At 51.8% G+C, this 21,258-nt stretch overlaps 6 protein-coding genes across 6 annotated transcripts; 3 read left to right on the top strand and 3 right to left on the bottom strand.

Annotated features, from left to right (window-relative positions):
- The first annotated feature begins 50 nt into the window (after nucleotides 1–50).
- Nucleotides 51–1,806, top strand: BDV37DRAFT_243324 (putative eukaryotic translation initiation factor 3 subunit EifCh). The gene is made up of 4 exons (XM_032081424.1): nucleotides 51–90; nucleotides 151–190; nucleotides 266–735; nucleotides 829–1,806. The coding sequence occupies exons 1-4, from the start codon at nucleotides 83–85 to the stop codon at nucleotides 1,406–1,408; spliced, it is 1,098 nt and encodes a 365-aa protein (XP_031943481.1). The 5' UTR covers nucleotides 51–82; the 3' UTR covers nucleotides 1,409–1,806.
- A 43-nt stretch (nucleotides 1,807–1,849) lies between these two features.
- On the top strand, nucleotides 1,850–3,631 carry BDV37DRAFT_292387 (putative mitochondrial carrier protein; the record flags this gene model as incomplete). Its single annotated transcript, XM_032089172.1, has 3 exons — nucleotides 1,850–1,879; nucleotides 2,003–2,189; nucleotides 2,327–3,631. The coding sequence occupies 3 exons, from the start codon at nucleotides 1,850–1,852 to the stop codon at nucleotides 3,136–3,138; spliced, it is 1,029 nt and encodes a 342-aa protein (XP_031943480.1). The 3' UTR covers nucleotides 3,139–3,631.
- BDV37DRAFT_243319 (uncharacterized protein) lies at nucleotides 3,086–7,328 on the bottom strand. Its single transcript, XM_032081423.1, has 3 exons — nucleotides 5,123–7,328; nucleotides 4,940–5,064; nucleotides 3,086–4,864 (listed from the first exon to the last, which is right to left on the bottom strand). The coding sequence occupies exons 1-3, from the start codon at nucleotides 6,861–6,863 to the stop codon at nucleotides 3,497–3,499; spliced, it is 3,234 nt and encodes a 1,077-aa protein (XP_031943479.1). The 5' UTR covers nucleotides 6,864–7,328; the 3' UTR covers nucleotides 3,086–3,496.
- Nucleotides 7,329–13,322: 5,994 nt separating this feature from the next.
- BDV37DRAFT_67973 (HMG-box domain-containing protein) lies at nucleotides 13,323–15,125 on the bottom strand. The gene is made up of 3 exons (XM_032091050.1): nucleotides 14,262–15,125; nucleotides 13,900–14,202; nucleotides 13,323–13,837 (listed from the first exon to the last, which is right to left on the bottom strand). Exons 1-3 carry the CDS (start codon nucleotides 14,832–14,834, stop codon nucleotides 13,736–13,738), a joined length of 978 nt encoding a protein of 325 aa, XP_031943478.1. The 5' UTR covers nucleotides 14,835–15,125; the 3' UTR covers nucleotides 13,323–13,735.
- Nucleotides 15,126–19,603, top strand: BDV37DRAFT_67962 (DEAD/DEAH box RNA helicase). Its single transcript, XM_032091048.1, has 4 exons — nucleotides 15,126–15,866; nucleotides 15,930–16,359; nucleotides 16,417–18,807; nucleotides 18,880–19,603. Exons 1-4 carry the CDS (start codon nucleotides 15,417–15,419, stop codon nucleotides 19,152–19,154), a joined length of 3,546 nt encoding a protein of 1,181 aa, XP_031943477.1. The 5' UTR covers nucleotides 15,126–15,416; the 3' UTR covers nucleotides 19,155–19,603.
- BDV37DRAFT_67970 (uncharacterized protein) lies at nucleotides 19,372–19,988 on the bottom strand. Its single transcript, XM_032091049.1, has 2 exons — nucleotides 19,672–19,988; nucleotides 19,372–19,594 (listed from the first exon to the last, which is right to left on the bottom strand). Exons 1-2 carry the CDS (start codon nucleotides 19,900–19,902, stop codon nucleotides 19,433–19,435), a joined length of 393 nt encoding a protein of 130 aa, XP_031943476.1. The 5' UTR covers nucleotides 19,903–19,988; the 3' UTR covers nucleotides 19,372–19,432.
- Nucleotides 19,989–21,258: the final 1,270 nt, after the last annotated feature.

The following is a 21,258-nucleotide window of genomic DNA, read 5'->3' as shown; positions in this document are numbered from 1 at the left end:
TGAATTCAATCCACACAAACCATCGCCGCCGACTGTCATCCCATTGTCGCCGTCGAACGTATACCTGGGCAGCACATCCAATATGGCGGAGTAAGTCTTGCTGCTGGCCGTAAATCGGTTCGTTAAAATGGCTGCTAATGATTACACCAGGAAAGAAGTTCCCCTCACGGCCGTCAAGGTCGATGCCTTGGTACGATAATGACCGCGAAAAATCACCCCCCGCTATTTTCACGGCGATGATAATGCTTACAAAGTTCGCATATAGGTGGTCATGAAGATCATCAAGCACTCCTCTCAGTCTTTCCCGACGACTGCGACCGGTTCGATCGTCGGTATGGATGTGGACGGTACCCTGGAGATCACGAACTCTTTCCCATTCCCAGTCGTTGAGATGCCCGCCGACTCGCACTTCGACAACGCCGCCCCTAACCCGGCTGCTGCTGCGCCTCGTGCGAAGGCCAACGTGGCTTACCAGGCTGAGATGATCCGCATGCTTCGGGAGGTCAACGTCGATGCGAACAACGTCGGTTGGTACACCAGCGCGAACATGGGTAACTTCGTCAACATGAACGTGATCGAGAACCAGTTCTTTTACCAGAAGGAGATGAACGAGCGGACAGTTGCTCTTGTGCACGATGTCAGCCGCAGTGCCCAGGGAAGCCTTAGCCTGCGGGCCTTCCGCCTGTCTTCTAAGTTCATGACTGCTTTCAAGGAGAACAAGTTCACCTCTGAGGAGTATGTTTTCTCCCGCGTTGGCATAGCTTAAGCTGTTATATCAGTCGCTACGTGTGCTCGAAGTGGTCTTACTGGCATGCTAACGTTTTCCAGGCTTCAAAAGTCCACCCTGAGACACCAGGACATCTTCGTTGAGCTTCCAGTTGAAATTCACAACTCTCACCTGATCACCTCTTTCATCCACCAGCTCCAGTGCCCTACTCAGTCCACTCCTACCGACCTTCCCCCCTCTCTGGCTGCTCTGGAGAAGGGTCCCTTCGCCAAGGACAGCGTTCTTGCCCCCAACTACGACAACTTGTCTCTCAGCATCGACCCCTTCCTCGAGAAGAACTGCGACCTTCTCTTGGACAGCATCGAGACCCACCACACTGAGACCAACAACTTCCAGTACTACCAGCGTTCGCTTGCTCGTGAGCAGGCCAAGATCACCGCCTGGCAAACCAAGCGCAAGGCTGAGAACGCCAGCCGTGCGGCACTCAAGCAGCCTCTCCTGCCTGAGGATGAGTACCAGCGTCTGTTCAAGCTTCCTCAGGAGCCCAGCCGCCTCGAGACTATGCTCAACACCCGGCAGGTGGAGCAGTACTCGCGCCAGATCGACAGCTTCGTTTCGGCGACGACGGGTAAGATGTTCGCGGTCAAGGGAAACCTGCTGCCCGGAGAGACCGCCAAATAGAGGAGAGGAGGTGACCGATGATGATTTGTCTCAACTGGGGATTCTGGGAATTGCATGCATGACCTTACGGCGTAGGGAGGGAAAATATTGTATCTGACTGTTAATATGTCTGTTTGTTTATTCCAGTGACGAATAGAGTTACGGGATATGACTGTCTTGGTTCCTACCTACCTCACCCATCTCCAACCTTCGTATCCATTTGTCCTGCGCAAGTCCTCTACATCAACTGATGAATGGATGGGGTATGCCCTAGTCTTGCTAGGGCATGTCTGCCACACGTGATGCTGATAAGTACAATGACCTCATCATGGCATCGATAACCGATTAGATAAGATCCTGTTATCGTGACGATTCAAGTCGATATCTTTTCTTTTCTGCAGTTCTTCCACTAGTTTTATAGATATTTCTTCAATTTCAATCTACATACCCTGAGTCATTAGAATGGATAACAGTAGCCTCGACATCTGGGTTGTAAGTCTCCAAGCACACCATGCCCTAGTATACATACACTTCATACCCAAACTCCAACCACTACAGTAGCAAATGAAAAACCAAACAGAACCCTCAATTGAACCAGCTAACGAAGAAACAAAGGCCGGCGCTATAGCAGCCGTCACCGTCGACTTCCTAGTGTACCCAATGGACACACTCAAAACGCGCATCCAATCACCAAACTACAACCACCTCTACAAAGACGCAACAGGCGCTATAAAACGAGACGTCCTCTTCCGGGGGCTATACCAAGGGGTATGGAGCGTCGTACTGGCTACTGTACCTTCATGTACGTTCTTATACTACACATCTGCCCATACTCACTTCCCCCCCCATACACCCAAACATACAAACATACACACACGCCCATAAACCAACCCAACCCTAAAACCCCCCAAAACTAACCCAAAAGAAACACAAAAAAAGCAGGAGCATTCTTCACAACCTACGAAACCACCAAACGCATGCTAACCCACTCCTCCACCCAATACCAATATCAATCCCATCAATCCAAAAACCAACCCCCAAACCCCCTCCCCATAACCCACCCCCTCCCCACCCCCCTGATCCACGCCCTCTCCTCCTCCCTGGGTGAAATGGTCTCCTGCGCAATCCTCACCCCAGCAGAGGTCCTAAAGCAGAACGCCCAAGTCCTGAACATGAACTCCCCAACAACAACAGCAGCAGCCACGCAAAGCGCCACAATCCACGTGCTGGCGAAATTCAGACACCGGCCCTGGCGGCTCTGGAGCGGGTATACGGCGCTTGTGGGCCGGAACTTGCCCTTTACTGGGTTGCATTTTCCGGTTTTTGAGGGGGTGAGGGCTTGGCTTGTTGATTATTGGAGGGGAGGGAAGAATGGGGGAGTTGTTAATGAGGGAGGGAATGAGGTTGGGGTGCTTGAGAGGGCGGTTTTGACGGGCGTTGCGGCTGGTGTGGCTGGCACTGTGGCTTCGGTTGTTACGACGCCGATTGATGTTGTCAAGACGAGGGTTATGTTGGGGGCTAGCCAGGAGGAGGTGAAGGGTTCGGAGAAGACGGTTGGGAAGGTGAAGGGGACGTTGGCGGTTGGGAGAGAGGTGTGGAGGGAGGAGGGCGTTAGGGGGTTGTTTCGTGGAGGTGCGTTGAGGTCGGTTTGGTCGGCTTTTGGGATGAGTATTTATCTGGGGATTTATGAGGGGGGTAGGATGTATTTGGAGAAGAGGAGGAAGGAAACTGATGAGGGTGAAGTTTTGTGAAGGTGGGTAAACGATTAGAGCACATGGAGGGTCTGTATTATAGATCATGAACAATTATATTTTTCTTTTTCTTTTCATTGACGTTAACTCATCAAGAAGAGGTCTTCGGTTATTCTCATCAGTTATCATACATGCATCAGGTGTACATAATCTCAGTCAAGAGACAATTTCGTAAACAAAAGGGTGCTGATCATCAACGCATGCAAGCTCAATATCAAGGTTCATTTCCAACATTTCTGGTGTATAGTCATTGCATCATTCCAATCATCGAATGCAAAAGAGCAATCTTCTGGCATCACGTCTCGCTGTCGAATATGGCCCTGCTCATCAAGCAGGGTCTCTCTTGTGAAGCATACCCTTAAAAGCTGGTAAGTTTTTTAAACCAGTTGGGCAGCTTCCCTCCGGAGCTAGGAGGTGGTTGGTCGTAGCGGTCATATCTCATTCCATGGTCTCGCTCGTGGTCTGCACTACCAGAGCTGCTCTTCTGTCCTCTCTCAGACCTCCGAGCCGCATGTTTCCTAGCGCGCACCTCTTCAATCTCCTGATCGGTAAGTCCGGGGTATCGGGCCCGTCTTCTTGCCTTCCGGCGTAGGTCGCGTCGGGCCTCCTCGTCCGATGAGATTGAATGCGCCCCATCCATGGGCTCTCCCGGACCAGGCGGCATGTCCAACATAGTTGGCACAACCGGCGGTGGTTCCGGGGGGTCACTTGCTTGGGAATTCACCCAAGAAGAGGTCTTATCTTTGCGTTGTCCAGGCATCATCGGGGTAGGTCTCATCTCCTCTGGCGCCCTGGACCTTCGGCGTCTAGCGTGTTCACTGTCGTCTTCCTGACGATGAGAACGATAGGTTCTGTCCGGGTCACCGCCCTGCATGTAGAAGTCCCTAGCGGCTCTATCATCCATATGCGAGTGCCGCTTTCTAGATCTTGGGTCGTAGCCAGGGTTCTCGTACATTCCTGCCCCCCTTTGCTGCCGCCTCCGTTCACGGCGTTCGGCAGCCTTGGCTTCGCGGGCCTCCGCTTCTCGGGCTTCCTGTGCCTGAGCTTCCGCCTCTCGGGCTTCTTGCTCCTCCCGCGCACGGCGCTCTTCACGAGCAGCCCGGCGAGCCATCTTCTCCTCTCGGCGTCGCTGTGCTCTCTCTTCTTCCTCTCGGAGTTGCATTTCTTGCATCTCGCGCTCGCGGGCCCTTTGCCTTTCCCGTCGTCTTGCTCGGCGTTCTTCGGCTTCTTGGAACTCGGCATCTCGATACGGATCGACGTCGCCTTGTCGAGAAGTGCGTCGTGCTCTGCGCGCCTCTCTCCTAGCATCGACATCTTCTATCTGAATTTCTGGGACAACCATTGCCGGCCCAGCATCGGTAGCATAGCCCTCACGGTCAGGGTCCGGTCTCATTGCACGACTTCTCCTCTCTTCCCGTCTCTGGCGCCGAGCGTCTTCTCGCTCTGGCTCCGTCATGTACCGGGCATCCTCGTCCCGGTAAGGCCTTGACTTTTGACGTTCAGGGAGCTCAGGGCGAATGTGTTGACGCAATGTTCCGATCAACCCCATGAGACCGCCAGTCTCTTGTTTCTTAGGCGCGGTATTTGATCGTCTTAAACGCCGTTCCCGCGGAGCCTCCACAAATGCCATGTCATCGGGTCCCGAAACAATGTCTGGACTTTGCTGGGCTGGGTCTGCATCGACCATGACAGCATCCTCCTGGAGGTCTCCCTGCCGTGATCGGGACTAAATTTTGAAAGCGGCATTAGCTCTTATTCCAACTTGTTTTGGTATCAGTCGCAGGTGCCGCTGCTCTCTTACCTTCTTCCTCGACCGTCGTTCTGAATGTCGCGACTCTCTAGAGGGAGCCTTGGGCTCGCCGTCGGCATCATCCCCATTGACCATGACGATGTCTTCGTCGTCGATAGCATATGGATCACGAGCACCTACGATAATCGTGTTAGTAAACTTAATAAAGAGTGAGGCGAATATAGAGGGCCATACTGGATCTCTTCCGCGTGCCACGCGGTCTCTCCCGTCTTGACCCAGATGGAGGAGCACCCATCATGCGGGCAGCCTTATCAGGCATCTCCAACTGCTCATCCGGTGGCGGCGATGGGAATCCAGTGTCATCCGTATCCACAGGCGGGCGCCGTGACGTGTGCCTTGGAGGGTACTCGCCATGTCTCCTGCTAGACTTTGTTCTGGTAGGCGGCGGTGGTGCGCCGAAAATGAAATTCGAGAATGCCGCACCCCGACCGTGTGCAGGTTCCCGTTGCCTGTCCTCCTCGGGTTCCAGCGATCTCTCTACCTCATCCTCTGGTTCCCGTGGCCTTGAGTGCCTAGTGGACTTTGATCTTCCCATTCCCGATGGTGACTGCTCCCTTCTTCTATACTTCTCTTCCCTATGATCCGATCTCCTCGGCGGGGCTGCCGCACCCCACATATCCCAAGACGTGCTACCAGGAGCACGTTCAACGCGTGGGCGTTCCTTCCTTGCTCCTCGCTCCGGTGCAACTGGTTCGGGTGGCGGTGTCGGATGACCCCCAGCAGCTTCCTCTGGAGCATCGGCCACTGGGCCTTCTGCAGGAGGAGCTGGTGGTGGTTCTGGAACTGGCACTGACCTTCTACTTTTCCTGACTTTCTTCATGGGCTTCTCAGGCTCTGGGGCAGGCGGCTCAGCGGGCTCAAACGCTGGCTCGGGCTCAGGCTCCGGCACATTGACAGGGGCAGGCTCGGGTTCAGGTTCGGGATCAAGCGCTCGCACGGATTCTGGAGCTGGCTCTGGTTCGGGTACAGGTTGGGGCTCAACCGCCTTAGCCTTCTTTTTCTTCTTTTCGACTTTGGGTGAGGGTACCGGCTCTGGTTCGGGTTCTGGTGCGGGTTCTGGTACGGGTTGCGGCTCAACAGCCTTAGCCTTCTTCTTTTTCTTTTCCGCTTTGGGTAGTAGTATGGGCGCTGGTTCAGGAGCTGGTTCTGGCTCAGGCTCAGCCGCAGGCACAACCTCTTCTAGTGGCGCGGGCTCCGGCGCAGGTTCTGGCTCTGCTGGTAGTTCGGGTGCCGGAGGCTCTGGAGCAGGCGGCTGAGGCTCGGGAACAACAGTCTTTGCTTTCTTTTTGTCTTTCTTCTTGACCTTTTTGGACAATACTACTGGCTCAGGCTCGACTTCTGGCTGCCTTTCTGGTTCTGGTTCAGGTTGAGGCTCCGGCTCCGGCTCCGGCTGTATTTCCGGCTCTGCTGGTGGTTCTGGGGCAGGAGGTGGGAGGTCATCGAATTCGTCGTCAAAAGCGTCTGGAAAGCTTCCTGGTACGGTGTCTCGTAAGATCCTTCTCTCTATGACCGGTTCGGGTTCGGGTTCTGGCTCCGGCGCAGGCTCCTGCGGAGGCTCCCAAGGATCCTCTGCTGGTGGCGGCACCTCCTTCGCCTTTGATTTTTCTGCCGACTTTCCCTTGGACTTTTCTTTCTTTTTCTCTTCAAGGGCCTTAATGCGCTCTGCGACAGAGTTCTTGGTTGATGACTTGGTCTTTGAGGTGACAACAGGTGTCTTTGTTGGCGGCGCGGATGGCTGAGGTTCTGCGACTTCTGCGACTGGCGCGTCAGCCGCGTCAGCCGCACCAGCCTCTCTCGGCACATCCCCTACGTCAATAAGCAGATCATCCTCGGGCTGGGGCTCCGGCTCTTTCATTTGCTCGGCGGATTTTGGCTTGTCTGCCGACTTCTTTTTAGTGGCCTTAGGCATTCCCATCGCAGCTGCTCCAAAGCTTGCCCAGAACCCTCTGGCTGGCTTCGACGGCTTTTCTTCCGTAACAAAACTCTTCTCTTTGGAAAGCCCTGTGCTAAAGTCATCCCAGAGAGGCTCCTCTGGTATACTGTCAAACGCGTCGGGTTCAGGCGATAATCCCAGAGAAGGTGGAGTAGGCGCCGGTGGTGGAGGTTCCTTACTCTTCTTGGACTTCTTCTTATCCTTTGGAGGAGCCCAGATGCCCCAACTATCGTCAACTGGTTCTTCGGTAATCGGTTCAGGAATTACCTCTGGCTCTGCGGCTTCCTGAGGAACGGGTTCAGGGATGGGTTCTGGCTCTGGTTCTTGTATAGGTTCCTCTGCTACAGGTACCACTTGTGGTGGCCACTCGAAATCTTTACCAGGAATAGGTAACCCTTTCTTAATTAATGATTTTTCTCGCTTCTTTCGATCCTTGGAGGAGAGAGAATCCCAGTTATTGTAGAGTGGGTCATCTGGCAATGATGGAGTAGCCTGGGGTTCCGGTTGTGGTTCTGGTTCAGGCTCAGCTTGAGGCTCGAGCTCTTCAGGAAGGGGTTCAGGAACGGGCTCCGGTTCTGGTTCTGGCTCTAGCTCCGGTACTGGATCTCGCATGGGCTCCTCCACCAGTGGCTCCGGCGGCGGAGGGGGTGGCCAGTCGAAATCCTTACCTGGAATAGGCAGACCCTTCTTTATCAGCGATTTCTCGCGCTTTTTCCGGTCCTTCGATGAGAGGTCGTCCCAGTTATTATAAAGTGGGTCATCTGGCAGTGATGGAGCCTTGGGTGCTGGTTCCGGTTCTGGCTCTGGTTCCGGTTCAAATTCAGCTTGAGGCTCGGGCTCGGGCTCGGGCTCGGGAGTAGGTTCAGGTTCAGGTTCAACTACCGGCTCTGGTTCTGGGACTGGCTCTTGCACAGGCTCTTCCACCACTGGCTTTGGTGGTGGAGGTGGTGGCCAGTCAAAATCCTTACCAGGCACTGGCAGACCCTTCTTTATGAGCGATTTCTCACGCTTTTTCTTATCTTTCGCCGAGAGGTCGTCCCAGTTATTATAGAGTGGGTCATCTGGGAGTGATGGAGCCTTGGGTGCTGGTTCCGGTTCAAACTCAGTTTGAGGCTCAGGCTCAGGCTCAGGTTCAGGTTCAGGTTCCGGTTCAAGTACTGGTTCTGGCTCTGGCTCTGGCTCTGGCTCGTACACGGGTTCTTCTACCACAGGCTCTGGCGGTGGAGCTGGTGGCCAGTCGAAGTCCTTGCCAGGAATTGGTAGACCCTTTTTCATCAACGATTTCTCACGCTTCTTCCGATCCTTAGATGAAAGATCGTCCCAATTGTTGTAGAGAGGATCGTCCGGTAGTTTAGCTTCGGGCACAGGTTGTGCGGGCTCAGGCTCAGGTTCAGGTTCAGGCTCAAGTACTGGCTCCGGTTCTGGTTCTGGCTCAGGCTCCACCACTGGTTCAGGTACTTCTTCTACTATTGGTTCTGCTGCTGGCTCCTCTAATACAGGCTCTGGTGGCGGAGGCGGAGGCCATGGGAAATCCTTACCAGGAACTGGGAGGCCTTTCTTAATCAATGACTTCTCGCGCTTTTTTCGGTCCTTGGATGAAAGACCATCCCAATTATTGTAGAGTGGGTCGTCTGGCAGTTTAGCTTCGGGCGCAGGCTGTGGTTCTGGCTCAGCTACTGGCTCCGGTTCGGGTGTTGGCTCTGGTTCGGGTGCAGCCGCAGGTTCCGGTTCTGGCTCAACGACAGGTTCTGGCTCTGGTTGGTGTTCCGGCTCTGGAACTGGCTCCTCCGCTGCAGGTGCAGGTGCAGGTGCAGGTGCAGGTGGTGGCCACTCAAAATCTTTCCCGGGAATTGGGAGGCCTTTCTTCATCAAAGACTTCTCGCGTTTCTTCCTATCTTTTGATGAAAGATTGTCCCAGTTGTTATAGAGTGCGTCATCTGGCAGCTTAGCTTCAGACGCTGGTGCTGGCTCTGGTTCTGCTGCGGGCTCTGGCTCTGGGGCCGGCTCCGGTTCAGGTTCAGCTGGTGGCTCGGGCTCAGGCTCGGGCGTTGGTTCAGGCTCAGGTTCCGGTTGGTGTTCTGGCTCGGGCTCTTCGACAGGCGCGGCTGGCGCACGCGGTGGCCATTCAATGTCCTTGCCAGGTACAGGAAGACCTTTCTTGACCAGAGACTTCTCTCGTTTCTTTCGGTCTTTCGATGATAGCGTGTCCCAGTTATTGTAGAGTGGGTCATCAGGCAGCTTAGGCTCTGGTGCAGGTTCTGGTGCAGGCTTCGGTTCGGGCTCGGGTTCAAGCACTGGCTCGGGCTCGGGCTCTGCTGTACCTTTACCCTTCTTTTTCTTCTCCTTCGTAGGGACATTCCAGCCTGTCCAGTCATCCTCCTCCTTTTTCTCTTCATGAATGGGCTCCGGCGGTGGATCTGCGACTACTGGGGGAGCCTCCACTACTGGTTCCAACTCCTCGAGAATAGCACCATTCTTCTTTTTCTTATCTTTCTTCTTAGTTGAGACGTCCCAGCCCCAATTATCGTCATCAGCCATTTCCGGCTCTGGTTCGGTCTTCTTTTTAGTATCCAGCAAGCCCCAGTCATCCTTCTTTTCAGGTGTCCCGATATCTCCATTGCTAGGACCAGGAGGACCTCCAAAACCAAAGCCAAATCCAACTGAAGCATTCAAAGGATCAGCCGAACCAAATGACCACGGGTTGGTATTCTGTGCCTTGTCCCCGTTCATGCCACCAAGAGAGTCGAGACCCCATTTACTCCCCGTATTCCAACTCTTATCCCATCCGCCAAACCCCATGCCCCCACCAGTAGATTTTCCTCCAAGGGGGTCTAGGCTTAGGTTTGGTGGAGATGCATTGCCACCTAAATTAATATCCAGAAAAGAATTGGAGGGGGGGTCGGTGTCAATCAGAGTAGCACCCTATGAAGGAATTAGTGATGATACTCTAAATCAACGGGGAATCGTACTTGGTCCTTCTTTTTGTTCTTCTTCTTTGCTGCCGGAGCAAAGTCTGCCCACGAATCATCGCCATTTCCACTACCATCGTTTGCCCAGCTAAGATCATTGCTATTAGCATTAGCTGCTGCTTCGGCTGCTGCCGCTTCTTCTGCGGCCTTTTTCTCCTCTTCTTCCTCTTTTTTCTTCTTCTTGTCCTTTTTCTTGCTGGCTGTATTCCATGCATCTCCCCAATCATCGTCGTCTCCGCCATCACCGCCACCTCCATCACCATCGTTGCCCCCATCCCCATCTCCCGATCCACCTGCATTGCTTCCGCCGTCCCCACCACTCTGCTTTTCATCGGGGGGTGGGCTTTTATCACCATCGTCATTCGGCGGCGGAGTACTCTGTTGTGCTGCGGCTTGCTTTGCTTTCTTCTTCTTGCCTGCCCCCTTATGTTCTCGTATACCAAACGGATGGTCTAGATTGACCAGAGGGGACTTAGATCTAGCTGTCGGATCTTTTGTTCCTATCGAGGGCGTGCATCCACCACACAAGTTTTTCTGCTTGGCCAACGGCGCAAGCGTAGAGTAATCGGGAGGCAAGTCTTTGATAGCATCGTCATAGGATGGAGGGGGTTGATCGTAGGGGCGAGGGTCTGGCGTATGGAGCTCTATCTCGAGAGCCAGGGCTGTTTTAGAAAATCGCCCATTGTGTCTGGGTATTCGTGACTGGACCGGGGATTCGTGTTTCTGCTCATTGCCGACTAAACAATAATGGGAGTATAGAGGCTTCTCGGAGCCGACTTCGAGTCCATCATGGCGAACAATGCGCATACTTTCCATACTGGGGTAACGGACCAGTGTTTGCACGGCGGTCGACTCAACTATGCGAGGCGCATGGATATCAAGAACTTCCGGCCTCAATTGAGGCTGCCGCTGGTTCCAGAAGAATATTGAAGTTCTGGGTTAAATCGTTCGGAACGTCGCAGCAACAGACTGCGTAAATGGCGGGGACAAAGAATGAAAGGGAGAAAAAAAAAAAAAAAAATAAAAGGACTAAGATGAAAAGTTTCCACTAGAATATAATGCTTGTAACCAGAGCTGGTCACACGATGCAAATGTTAGCGCGATCGGTATACCAACGGATAACCAACTAGATTTGCGACAAAAGCCGTGGACAATCAGAGAGCACACGGCATTAGACGGCGTGTTTGAGGTGAAAAGGAAAGGGTATGCAGAGATGGAAGAAAGAGTTCAGCAGTAGGAAGAAACAGGGAGCGAAAAAGAGGTCATAGAGCTCATGACCACGAGGCGGTGGGAAAAAAGGAAAGGAAAGCAATGTTGCTGGAGATCAGTCCCTGGATCACAGATAGGATTGGGCGAATGGGTATGTGATGGACAGCTAGGAATGTGAACTAGTTTTGGTACATACATCAGCAAGTCAGCGGCGGTTGCGCAGGGAAAAAAAAATTTTTTTCTCTGTTAATTTTAAGATTATACTTTATTACCTTGAAATAATAACCTGTGTTGCGCGTTGATCTGCGTGGTACGGAAGAATTGTATGCGATAGTATCTTTGATCCCCGACGGGTCAGATAGTAAAACGGTGGCTGGGCGGATGAGCCAACCAAACCCAGTCCAAGTGGTCAAGAAAGCTTCTAACTGAATTTGGAGCATTAAAATTCGCAATTATTTTCAGTCATAGACCAGCTGGTTGAACAAGGAGCAAAGGAAAAAAAGGATGCAAGGTGAGAAGTCACGCAGGCACAGGCCACTTACACACGCGGTAGGATTGCGCGCAGAGACCGGGGGAATGTGAGTCGACGGTCCTATCGATAAAGATTCCACCCCTCCTTCTCGGCGGATATAATGGACACTGGTGTACAACGAACAACAAATGGTGGTGAAAGCGCTGACACTCAAGTGCGATCTAGATTAGGTATATATGTTTCTTTTATGCCTTAATGGTCAGTAGGATATGTACATTAAGCAGTTCGAGTCACTCCCATTGCATCGTACATACATACGGCGTACCTTCGGATAGAGCGTTTGTTGTCCCATTTAAAGTGGGGTTCCCAAGGGAACAACAGATCAGTCCCTAGTGTTCCGGTCCAAGGAAGCTAAAAGTAGAGATGATCGGTTCCGTGGTTCACCTCGGGGAGGTTGGAGGATTGCACAGGAACTCCTCTACCTTATTCCCTGGTAGGAGGAGGAACTGTTATACCAATTCAATGATTGGTCCCGGTCAAAGATGTAGATGGAAGGGAATATTGAAATCCCAATATCCTGCAGCAAACAATTCTCAACAAAAAAGAATTCAGGCGTGTTATGACCTCGCATTGAAGAAGTAAAAGAGACTACTAAGAGAAACTACCCTTACTGAGTCAAGTGTAGCACCTTACTAAAACTGCTAAAACCGAGTAAATTGGACTCAGGCTACGAGGCAACAACCAGGGACCAACGATCAAAACAATGGAGGAGATTTACTAACAATCGCTCACCTGTGAAACAACCACTGCACAATTATGGAGCCAAAGGTCTTCGGGCAGCAGGAGACCAATTCCGTACAGTCTTCGAAAAGCAGCGAGAACCTCGGGTAAGGAGAAAAGCGTTGAGGTACTTCGAACGAAAGATTCTACCGCTATCGGTGTTCTTCACCGCAACAAAGGCGAAGATCCACCGTGAGCCTATGAGAACGCACGTTCACGATGGAGCCCTTTCCCCCCATTTTCGTCTTACGTCTCCTGATGAAGGATTGCCGGTTCTGAGGCAGGGTGATCCGTCGTTGCTTCTTTTAGTTTTGACAGTTGTCAAACTCTACTGCAGGCTATCGCGCTTCGCCCGAGTGCCTGACTCCATACTCATTTCTGATACTCAAAGGAATCCCATGACAGAGGACGCTAACCGTATCCGTAGATGGGTGCCTTAGTCCTCGTCGGGAGACGGTGCCTTACCGCATGTGTTGTCGTCCCTCTTGGCAGCGTCATAGGACGTACATGTACATACATCATGTCCCTCAATGCCCATTGCCAGTGAGTGACTCATGAATATCCTCGGAGTTATGCATCTCTCTGGCCCATAATTCATGCAGAACCTCGATGACTCACGGGTACCTGTCTGTAAGAGTCTAATATAAACACATCAGTAGGACCCATCCCCTTCCCGATGCAGTAAACAGATGGGGTAGAAACCCGTGGAATGCAGATTATATATCTCCCAAGTATACCCGACTGCAGCCCCAACAATACATGCCAAACTTGCTCCCTCTCGTAATCAAAGTCGTCTAGACCCTACATGGACCGGAGATAAACCTACTTGCATGTCGGCCAAAGGACCACCGTGTCCAATGCAGCTGTTCCATCCACTACATCGATCCGTCATGAATAATCTGCTGTGTTACATAGTATGATGATAAATGCAAGTGACCAGGGAGTATCGAACCTCCGTCTATCACTGCATATGCAGAATCGAATCCAAGACCAGGAACAGCTCTGCTTGTGCAACGTCATCGTCTTCTTGAACTTGTCTTGGCCTTTGGATTATAGAGGCGACATTGTCTACTACAATATTCAATCTCAACTCTGTTGATGAACTGACCAGAGCGGAGACGTCCTGGATTGAAACAAACACAGCAGCGTACGAGCATGAGTGAGAACTGGCCTGCAATTCGTGGTATAATGATATTGGTAGCAACACTTGAACTCAGCACATCACAACTTAAATAGAATACAAGGTAACCAAAAAACCTTGAACACCTGAGACACAAACAGACGAAAGAAGGATGATGGTAGGAAGGCACACCAATCGAATTCACCAGAGAAATCGATCATCTCCAATCACTTATCCAGATTCGAAGATCACCGCAGTCCCTTAGGCTAAAGCAAAAGTTTACGAACTTTACTTTTATAAACTCTTACTCGGGGGACTTTCGCAGCTTAGGTGCCTCCTCGCCGTATACCTCTTGGTACTGGCGGTCATAACGTTCTCTGTCGGCGAGGTGAAGCTTGTAGTATTTCTGGTCTATGTTAGCGTCATCCACGTAGGTGTATCATCTTCACAAGGGAGTGGCAGGTGTACCTCTTTCTCAGATTCCGTCAAGCCTTTCCATTCCTCTGCGACCCGTGCACCAATGTCCTTGACGGTCATGTGCTTGAAGTCGCCCTGACCGGTGCGTTCAAGGTAGAAGAAGACATAAGAAGAGGAAGGACGCTTAACCAATCGGTCATCGCGAAGAAGGGGATACTTCTTTTTCGTGAGTTTTGTCAATCTGTTACGTGCGAGATTTGCTTCCTTGATCTGAAGTGGTGTGTGGGATTTGATCCATTGGTCGTATGCAGCTTCATTAGCGTTTCTGTTGGACTCTGCAATCGCATTGAGGCGCTGTCATATGTAGTCAGTGATTTATACACAGCCACAATCTATTGGAGTGCCAGACGAACCTCTCGCTCTTCCTCACTGATTGTCCTGCCAAGCTCACTAGCAGCTTTAAATGCCTCTTGCGGGGTCTTGTGTGTCTTCAGTGTTTCTTGAAGCTTTTGCATAATGATCAAATTAGCCACGCGTTCAGGCAGTTTCTTTGGTGCCTGCAGCGCAGTAACTTTGAGGGCTTTAATATGATCCTTGAGCTTCTGTGCCTTCTTGGCCTCCTTCTTGGCCTCCTTTTGCTCCTCCGTCAATGGCTTTCTTGGCTTCGGTTTGGGTTTGGGCTTCGTTGAGCTCTTCTTGGTCTTTGTTTTCTTGGTCCCCTGTTCGCTCTTGGTGGTTTTGGCAGGTTTTGTCTTCTCGCTCTTGCTCTCAGTCGTGGTCGCGTAGGTCTTAAGTAGGCGCTGCGAGAGCACGCTGGTCGCCGAAGGTGCCCTGGAAATTGGGCGCAAAGTCTTACCGCGCGTAATCAAGGAAATACGCCTGATGTGACTCTGGGAAACAGCTACATGGATAGGACGAGAGAATGCATCGCTAAGATGCAGGTTCCGGAGGATGGCTCCTCCACGCCGAGCTAGATTCAAAGGCATGATTCAAAACAATGCGAGGAAACTAACTAACTGCAATTGGGAATAGAGCCAACAATGTAGCATGTAAGTGCTACTAAACAAAGACAGGAGAGCACAAACTCCAAGACAGTAGGAGTTTCTGCTGCAGGGACCTAAGCTGCCAGAGCTCTAAGACGAATGCGGGAGAGGTTGGAGTCGCGTCAGTGGTAGCTTGGGGGGTAGCCCGAAATAGGAAGGTACAAACACGTGATCGTAGCTACGTGCTATCAGCTATCACTTCACGTGATAGATAGGACGGGCTTTTGGGTTGAGGATAAGGTACACCTGAAAAAAGCATAGATGGAGAACCGTATCTCCGCGCTTCGGAAGCCGCCAAACCTCGCCACCGCGCTCAATCCGACCTTTACTGATTCTATAACAACAGAGCCTTGCTTTTAATGGAAGGGTGATAATTGCTCTGATACTTACTTCGCGTACTCGAATTCCTTTGAGCTTCAGTAAAACTCACTCATCGCTGGCCTGCAACAATGGCTCGCCACGGGGATACTCGCTCACCATCACCTGTAGGCAGCACATATTCTTCGTCCAGACGGAGTCGCAGAGATGATGATCGCTATGAGAGGAGTAGACGAGACGATGGGCGGAGCTACCGAAGATCTCGCAGCCCTGAGGTATGTCAATCCAATACTCCAACGCTATCCTTATCTTTCTAATCTCTACCCTCAGAAGCGATTCCGTGACCGTGAACGTGAACGTGACCGTGATTCATATCGTAGACGTGACCGCTCGCTAGACAGACGCGCCGATTACCGTGATGAAGATACGTACAGACCAAGTCGACGGGATCGTTCCCGCGATCGACGTCGGTCAAGAGATAGAGATGATGATCGGGATTACCGTCGCAGGAGTCGCGATAGAGACTTTCGAAGCAGGCGAGATGACTCCCGCGACAGGGCTCGGAGACGGACAGATGATTCTGCTGACTTGAAACACAAGTCTAGACGGGATGATAGCCGGGAGCGGGCCAGAGATTCCGTTCCCATTTCTCGAGAGGTAAGCGCATATGGTCCCCTTCAATTCCATAGCCGGGTTCTTATCAGCCGTTTCATTCCACAGACATCGAAGCCTTCGACGCCAGCGGCCAATACTGGTCCGACAGAAGACGAAAAGCGAGCCGAAAGGCTGGCCAAGCTCGAAGCTTGGAAGCAAAAGCAAGCCGCCGAGAAGGAACGCAAACAGCGAGAAGCGGCCGCAGCTGGTGGGACCAGAAGCATCTTGGAAGAGATCGACAGAAAGTCAGGTTTATCACCAGCTGTTGGGTCCCCCCAGTCTCCCGCGACGCCCATTGATGCTGCCCCAGCCGCGTATGCTGGAAAGTTTGACCCGAAGGCGATTGCAAAGAATGCCGCACCGGCGCCAGCTGTGAAGTCTGTGCTGGGGGATGATATTGCTGTTCCGCCGTCCGCTAAGACATCTGCTACCTTCCCTTCCACAAAGACACAGGTTCAAGCTAACAAACCTCCTGCTTCTACAAGCAAAGCTTCATGTATGTCTCAGCCTTTTGCTCATTCTAACTTAGAATCCACTAACACGACATGTGCAGCTTTGAAAGTAAAGGGAAACGTGGGGAAGTTCGGTTTTGGAACCAAGCAGGCCACAGATACTGAGAAAGCGTCAGCGACGAAGACTCTAGGTTTTGGCGAAGAAGAATCCACTCGGCGAAAGTTGGAGCGATTGCCGACTCCTCCGTTGGATGACACCAAAGACGCTAATAAGGAAGATGATGTGACAGTAGAAGAAGACGACGATGACGTCGACATGCAGGATGGTGACACTGAGGAGGAAAATGCAGCCGCCGCACGGGCGGCTGCAGAGAGGAGAGAAGAGCGACTACAGAATGAGGCCCGTGATTCTCAATCAAATGGCGACGTACAGATGGGCGATGCGTCGAATCAACAAGCTCCCGACAAGATGGAAGTGGACGCACAAGAAGAGGAAGAAGTGGATCCCCTCGATGCCTTCATGTCTGAATTAGCAGAGTCTTCCCCTCCGAAAAAGACGATTGGCGCCAAGTTCGCGAAAGCCAAATCACAACAGCCCGAGGCTCTCTTTGGAGACGAGAATGATATGGACATGACCGCTGTTGGTGACGGCGATGCAGATGATTTCCTTGCTATTGCTAACAAGGCTAAAAAGAAGAAGGATATCCCAACTGTTGATCACAAGAAGGTGGAATACGAGCCTTTTCGCAAGAAGTTTTACACCGAGCCTTCTGACTTGGCAGCGATGTCCGAGGAAGAGGCTGCTAGTCTGCGGTTGGAGCTTGACGGCATTAAAGTCCGCGGTGTGGAGGTTCCAAGGCCAGTATCGAAATGGTCTCAGTGTGGTTTGGGTGTGCAAACCCTGGACGTGATCGATAGACTGGGCTATACTGCACCCACTTCGATCCAAGCGCAAGCCATCCCTGCTATTATGTCCGGCCGTGATGTGATCGGTGTAGCGAAGACTGGTTCGGGTAAAACGATTGCATTTTTGATCCCTATGTTTCGGCATATCAAGGATCAGCGTCCGTTGGAGAACATGGAAGGCCCCGTTGGTCTCATAATGACACCAACTCGTGAACTGGCAACTCAGATTCATAAAGATTGTAAACCGTTCTTAAAAGCTCTGAATCTTCGTGCAGTTTGTGCCTATGGTGGCGCTCCGATCAAAGACCAAATTGCTGACCTAAAGCGTGGCGCGGAGATTATTGTCTGCACACCTGGGCGTATGATTGATCTGCTAGCAGCGAATGCTGGTAGAGTTACAAACTTGCGCCGGGTCACATATGTGGTCCTGGACGAAGCTGATCGCATGTTCGATATGGGTTTTGAGCCCCAAGTCATGAAGATCTTGGCCAACGTCCGACCTGATAAACAGACTGTCTTGTTCTCTGCTACCTTCCCGCGGAATATGGAAGCATTGGCTCGTAAGACCTTGAACAAGCCCGTTGAAATCGTGGTTGGCGGTAGAAGCGTTGTTGCGCCTGAGATCACACAGATAGTGGAAGTGCGGAGTGAGGACAAGAAGTTCATCCGGCTTCTTGAGCTTCTGGGTAACCTGTACTCTAGCGATGAAAATGAAGACGCACGAGCGTTGATCTTCGTTGAACGTCAGGAGGGCGCCGATACACTACTTCGTGAGTTGATGCGTAAGGGTTATCCTTGCATGTCCATTCATGGAGGTAAGGATCAGATTGACCGTGACTCCACCATCGAAGACTTTAAAGCAGGTATCTTCCCGGTTTTGATTGCCACATCCGTTGCGGCCCGTGGTTTGGATGTGAAACAACTCAAACTCGTGGTGAATTATGATGCGCCGAACCACCTCGAAGACTATGTGCACCGTGCTGGACGAACTGGCCGAGCTGGTAATACTGGTACGGCGGTTACATTCCTGACAGAAGACCAGGAGCGGTACTCTGTTGATATTGCTAAGGCGTTGAAGCAGAGCGGACAGTCTGTGCCGGAGCCTGTGCAGAAGATGGTTGACTCCTTCTTAGAGAAGGTCAAAGCAGGTAAAGAAAAGGCCAGTGCGTCTGGGTTTGGTGGAAAAGGTCTGGAACGCCTTGATCAGGAGCGAGATGCTGCTCGTATGCGTGAGCGCAAGACCTACAAGACTGGCGACGAAGGCGAAGAAGAGGAAGAAAAGGATGAGAAGAATGAACAGGCCGAAGAACGGTTCAACAAGGCTCTCTCATCGGTTCAATCCGCCGCTGCGCCAAGCCTACCTGGCGTTCCCAAGGGTATTGATCTGGACGGCAAGATCACCGTGCACAAGACTGAAAAGGAGGCCAATGGTTCGAAGAACCCACTGGACAAGGTGGGCTCGGCAGTTGCTGATATTCACGCTCGTTTGAGCCGTGCTGGTGTGATGAGGTCTGGAGTGCCCATCGATAACCGCGGTCCTGATGCCGGAGCTTTCCATGCTACGCTCGAGATCAATGACTTTCCCCGTAAGTTTATACCCTGCTATTGAATTTTATCGTCGAGTCTAGTCCAGCTACTAATATGGTCTCACACAACAGAGAAAGCTCGGTGGGCTGTCACTAATCGTACGAACGTGGCTAAGATTCTCGAAGCCACAGGGACATCCATTACCACGAAAGGCAGTTTCTATGCCACTGGCAAGGAGCCAGGTCCCGGAGAGAACCCCAAACTGTATATCCTTGTTGAGGGTGAAACTGAGTTGTCTGTGACGAACGCCATGCGCGAGTTGATGCGGTTACTCAAGGAGGGAACCATCGCCGCTGCCGATAGTGACGCGAGGGCTCCGGTTGGAGGACGTTATAATGTGCTTTAAGTATCAGCGCATACATATAGCTGTATCATATCCCGAACATACAGAATCTTATTTTTGTGGAACGAATCGTACTCTCTCTTATAAGCTTGGGTATCATAGTCAAATTCCTCGACGGGTACTCTGTACCCGCGCCCACAATAAAGTCACGACACGCTAAAGATCACTGTAGTCAATCCAAACGCTCATTAACCGCCAAACTCCAAACGCAGAAACAAAAAGTCCGACACCGGCGATTCCCAGCCCAGAATCAAGCTGCAACCAAATAATCTATGCATCCATCACTCCCACCTTCTAGCTGAAGCAGCATTATCCGCATCCCTAGCAGCCCTTTCATCCCGACTAGCCTGACCCAACGTCTGTGCCTGTGTCTGGGCCTTTTGAGCTGCCAACTTTGACCCTAACTTGCCCTTGTTGCCCGCCGTAGTAGACTCGGCCCGTTTCTATACATCCCGCATTAGCACACAACCTCGCACCGCGACACAATACAGTTTTCTTGGAAAGGAAGAAGTAAACTCACCTGGGCCGCAATCGCTGCATTCGTCCGCGCATCAGCGGTATCCGCGCCCGCCCCTGGAGCCCCCGCGCCGCCCAGGGTCCTCCCCGTACTGGCCTTTGCGGGGAGCGGGGCGCGCGGACCGGAGCTGGATTTCCCTGTTGCTCCAGGGGGAGGATTGGCGGAGCCCAAGACACGACCGGGGCTGGAAAAGGCCTCGGGTTGGTTTTTGGAGCGGGAGCAAATGTTTCCCATTTCTCTGGTTTGGTTTGTCTTTGGAGTTAGGTGGATTGGTGAGAGGACGGGAAGGATTGATTGGGTTTAGTGGTGGTGATCGGCCATGCGGTGTATGTGTCTCGCTGTGTGACGGGTTCCAACAGAGCTGGTAGGCTCGATCGAGGTGATTGATATGTCAGATTGGGTAGATTTAGGTGTGGGGTAATGCGATTGAAGGTTGATCGAGCCGTTGAGATTGAAGAATGTACGGAGATAAGAAGTCATAAGGTTGTAGCCTACCGTTCGGGGACGACGATCTGGAGTAAGAACGGCAGGTGCACGTGGTTTGGGGCCCGCATGGTATTCGCATTCATCTGAACTCCGATACGGACGTAGACCGGGGCTCGATCCTCCCATATCAATTAATATAGACCATTATTACCAAAATTGTTATTGGAACGAGGAGGATTGTTTCTGGCAATATGTCTTCTATTACGAGCTTATCTTTGTTCAATGGATCCATGGTTATACGGCGTTTCATAAGACCATCGACGAACATCAGTGGGTTCCGTTCTGGGAAAAAAGTGGTGCCAGGGGAAGTGGGAAAGCTAGGAGCCTGATCTTACAGGCAATCTGCCTTTTCGTTTGCGTTTGCGTTTGTTTTTTCTTTTTCTTTTTTTCTTCTTCACCCCCCTCACACTTGACCCAATGAGGCAGTCACAGACTACTACTTATCCTACTCTGGACATACGCAGCAAACCTTTTTTCGAATGCCTGAAAAACTTGGTTTTCAGATAACAGAAACTTCGCAAATCTGGGCACGCTTATTCGCCAAGGGTAGGCGGGCAATGACGCCCTAACCCGCAGGGTACTCACGGCCGCTTTTCTCCCAAGGTCCTCAACCGCCGTCTGGATTTGGTGACTGAAACTTATGTGTGATAGAATCACCGCAAGGCGAATCATAACTCTATACTGAAGATCTCTTCATTTTATACATCTCAGAACGCTCCCAAGGTCCTCGCCCCCTCTGGTCCCTCATGCCCCAGGCGGTCAGTTTTTTTCGCTTCCAATTGCACCGGCCATTCCAGGCGATCGTGACGCACTGTGCATGGCTGGTTGAACCTGGTTGACAATCTCGGTTATATCCCGCGGATACTGCAACTGGCAAAGATTGCGATCTTTCTTATTGGTATGTGCTATACCTTCTGCTCGATCGCGTGGTGGCGATGTGGGCTAACGTTTGCGAAGTCTGGAGTGCTCAAGGACAAAGACCCCATACCTCCGAGTGATCTCCCCGCCTCACTCTTCTCTTCCTTTCTCTCCGGGTGGCACTCGCGTTTGACCCTTTGTGAACTCTGTTCCTGGATTCAAATTAAACGGTCTAATCTCTCTACC

The sequence above is a fragment of the Aspergillus pseudonomiae genome (assembly GCF_009193645.1).
Source record: "Aspergillus pseudonomiae strain CBS 119388 unplaced genomic scaffold BDV37scaffold_18, whole genome shotgun sequence".
In the NCBI taxonomy this organism is placed as follows: Eukaryota; Fungi; Ascomycota; class Eurotiomycetes; order Eurotiales; family Aspergillaceae; genus Aspergillus; species Aspergillus pseudonomiae.
This window is presented reverse-complemented; position numbering and strand designations above follow the sequence as displayed.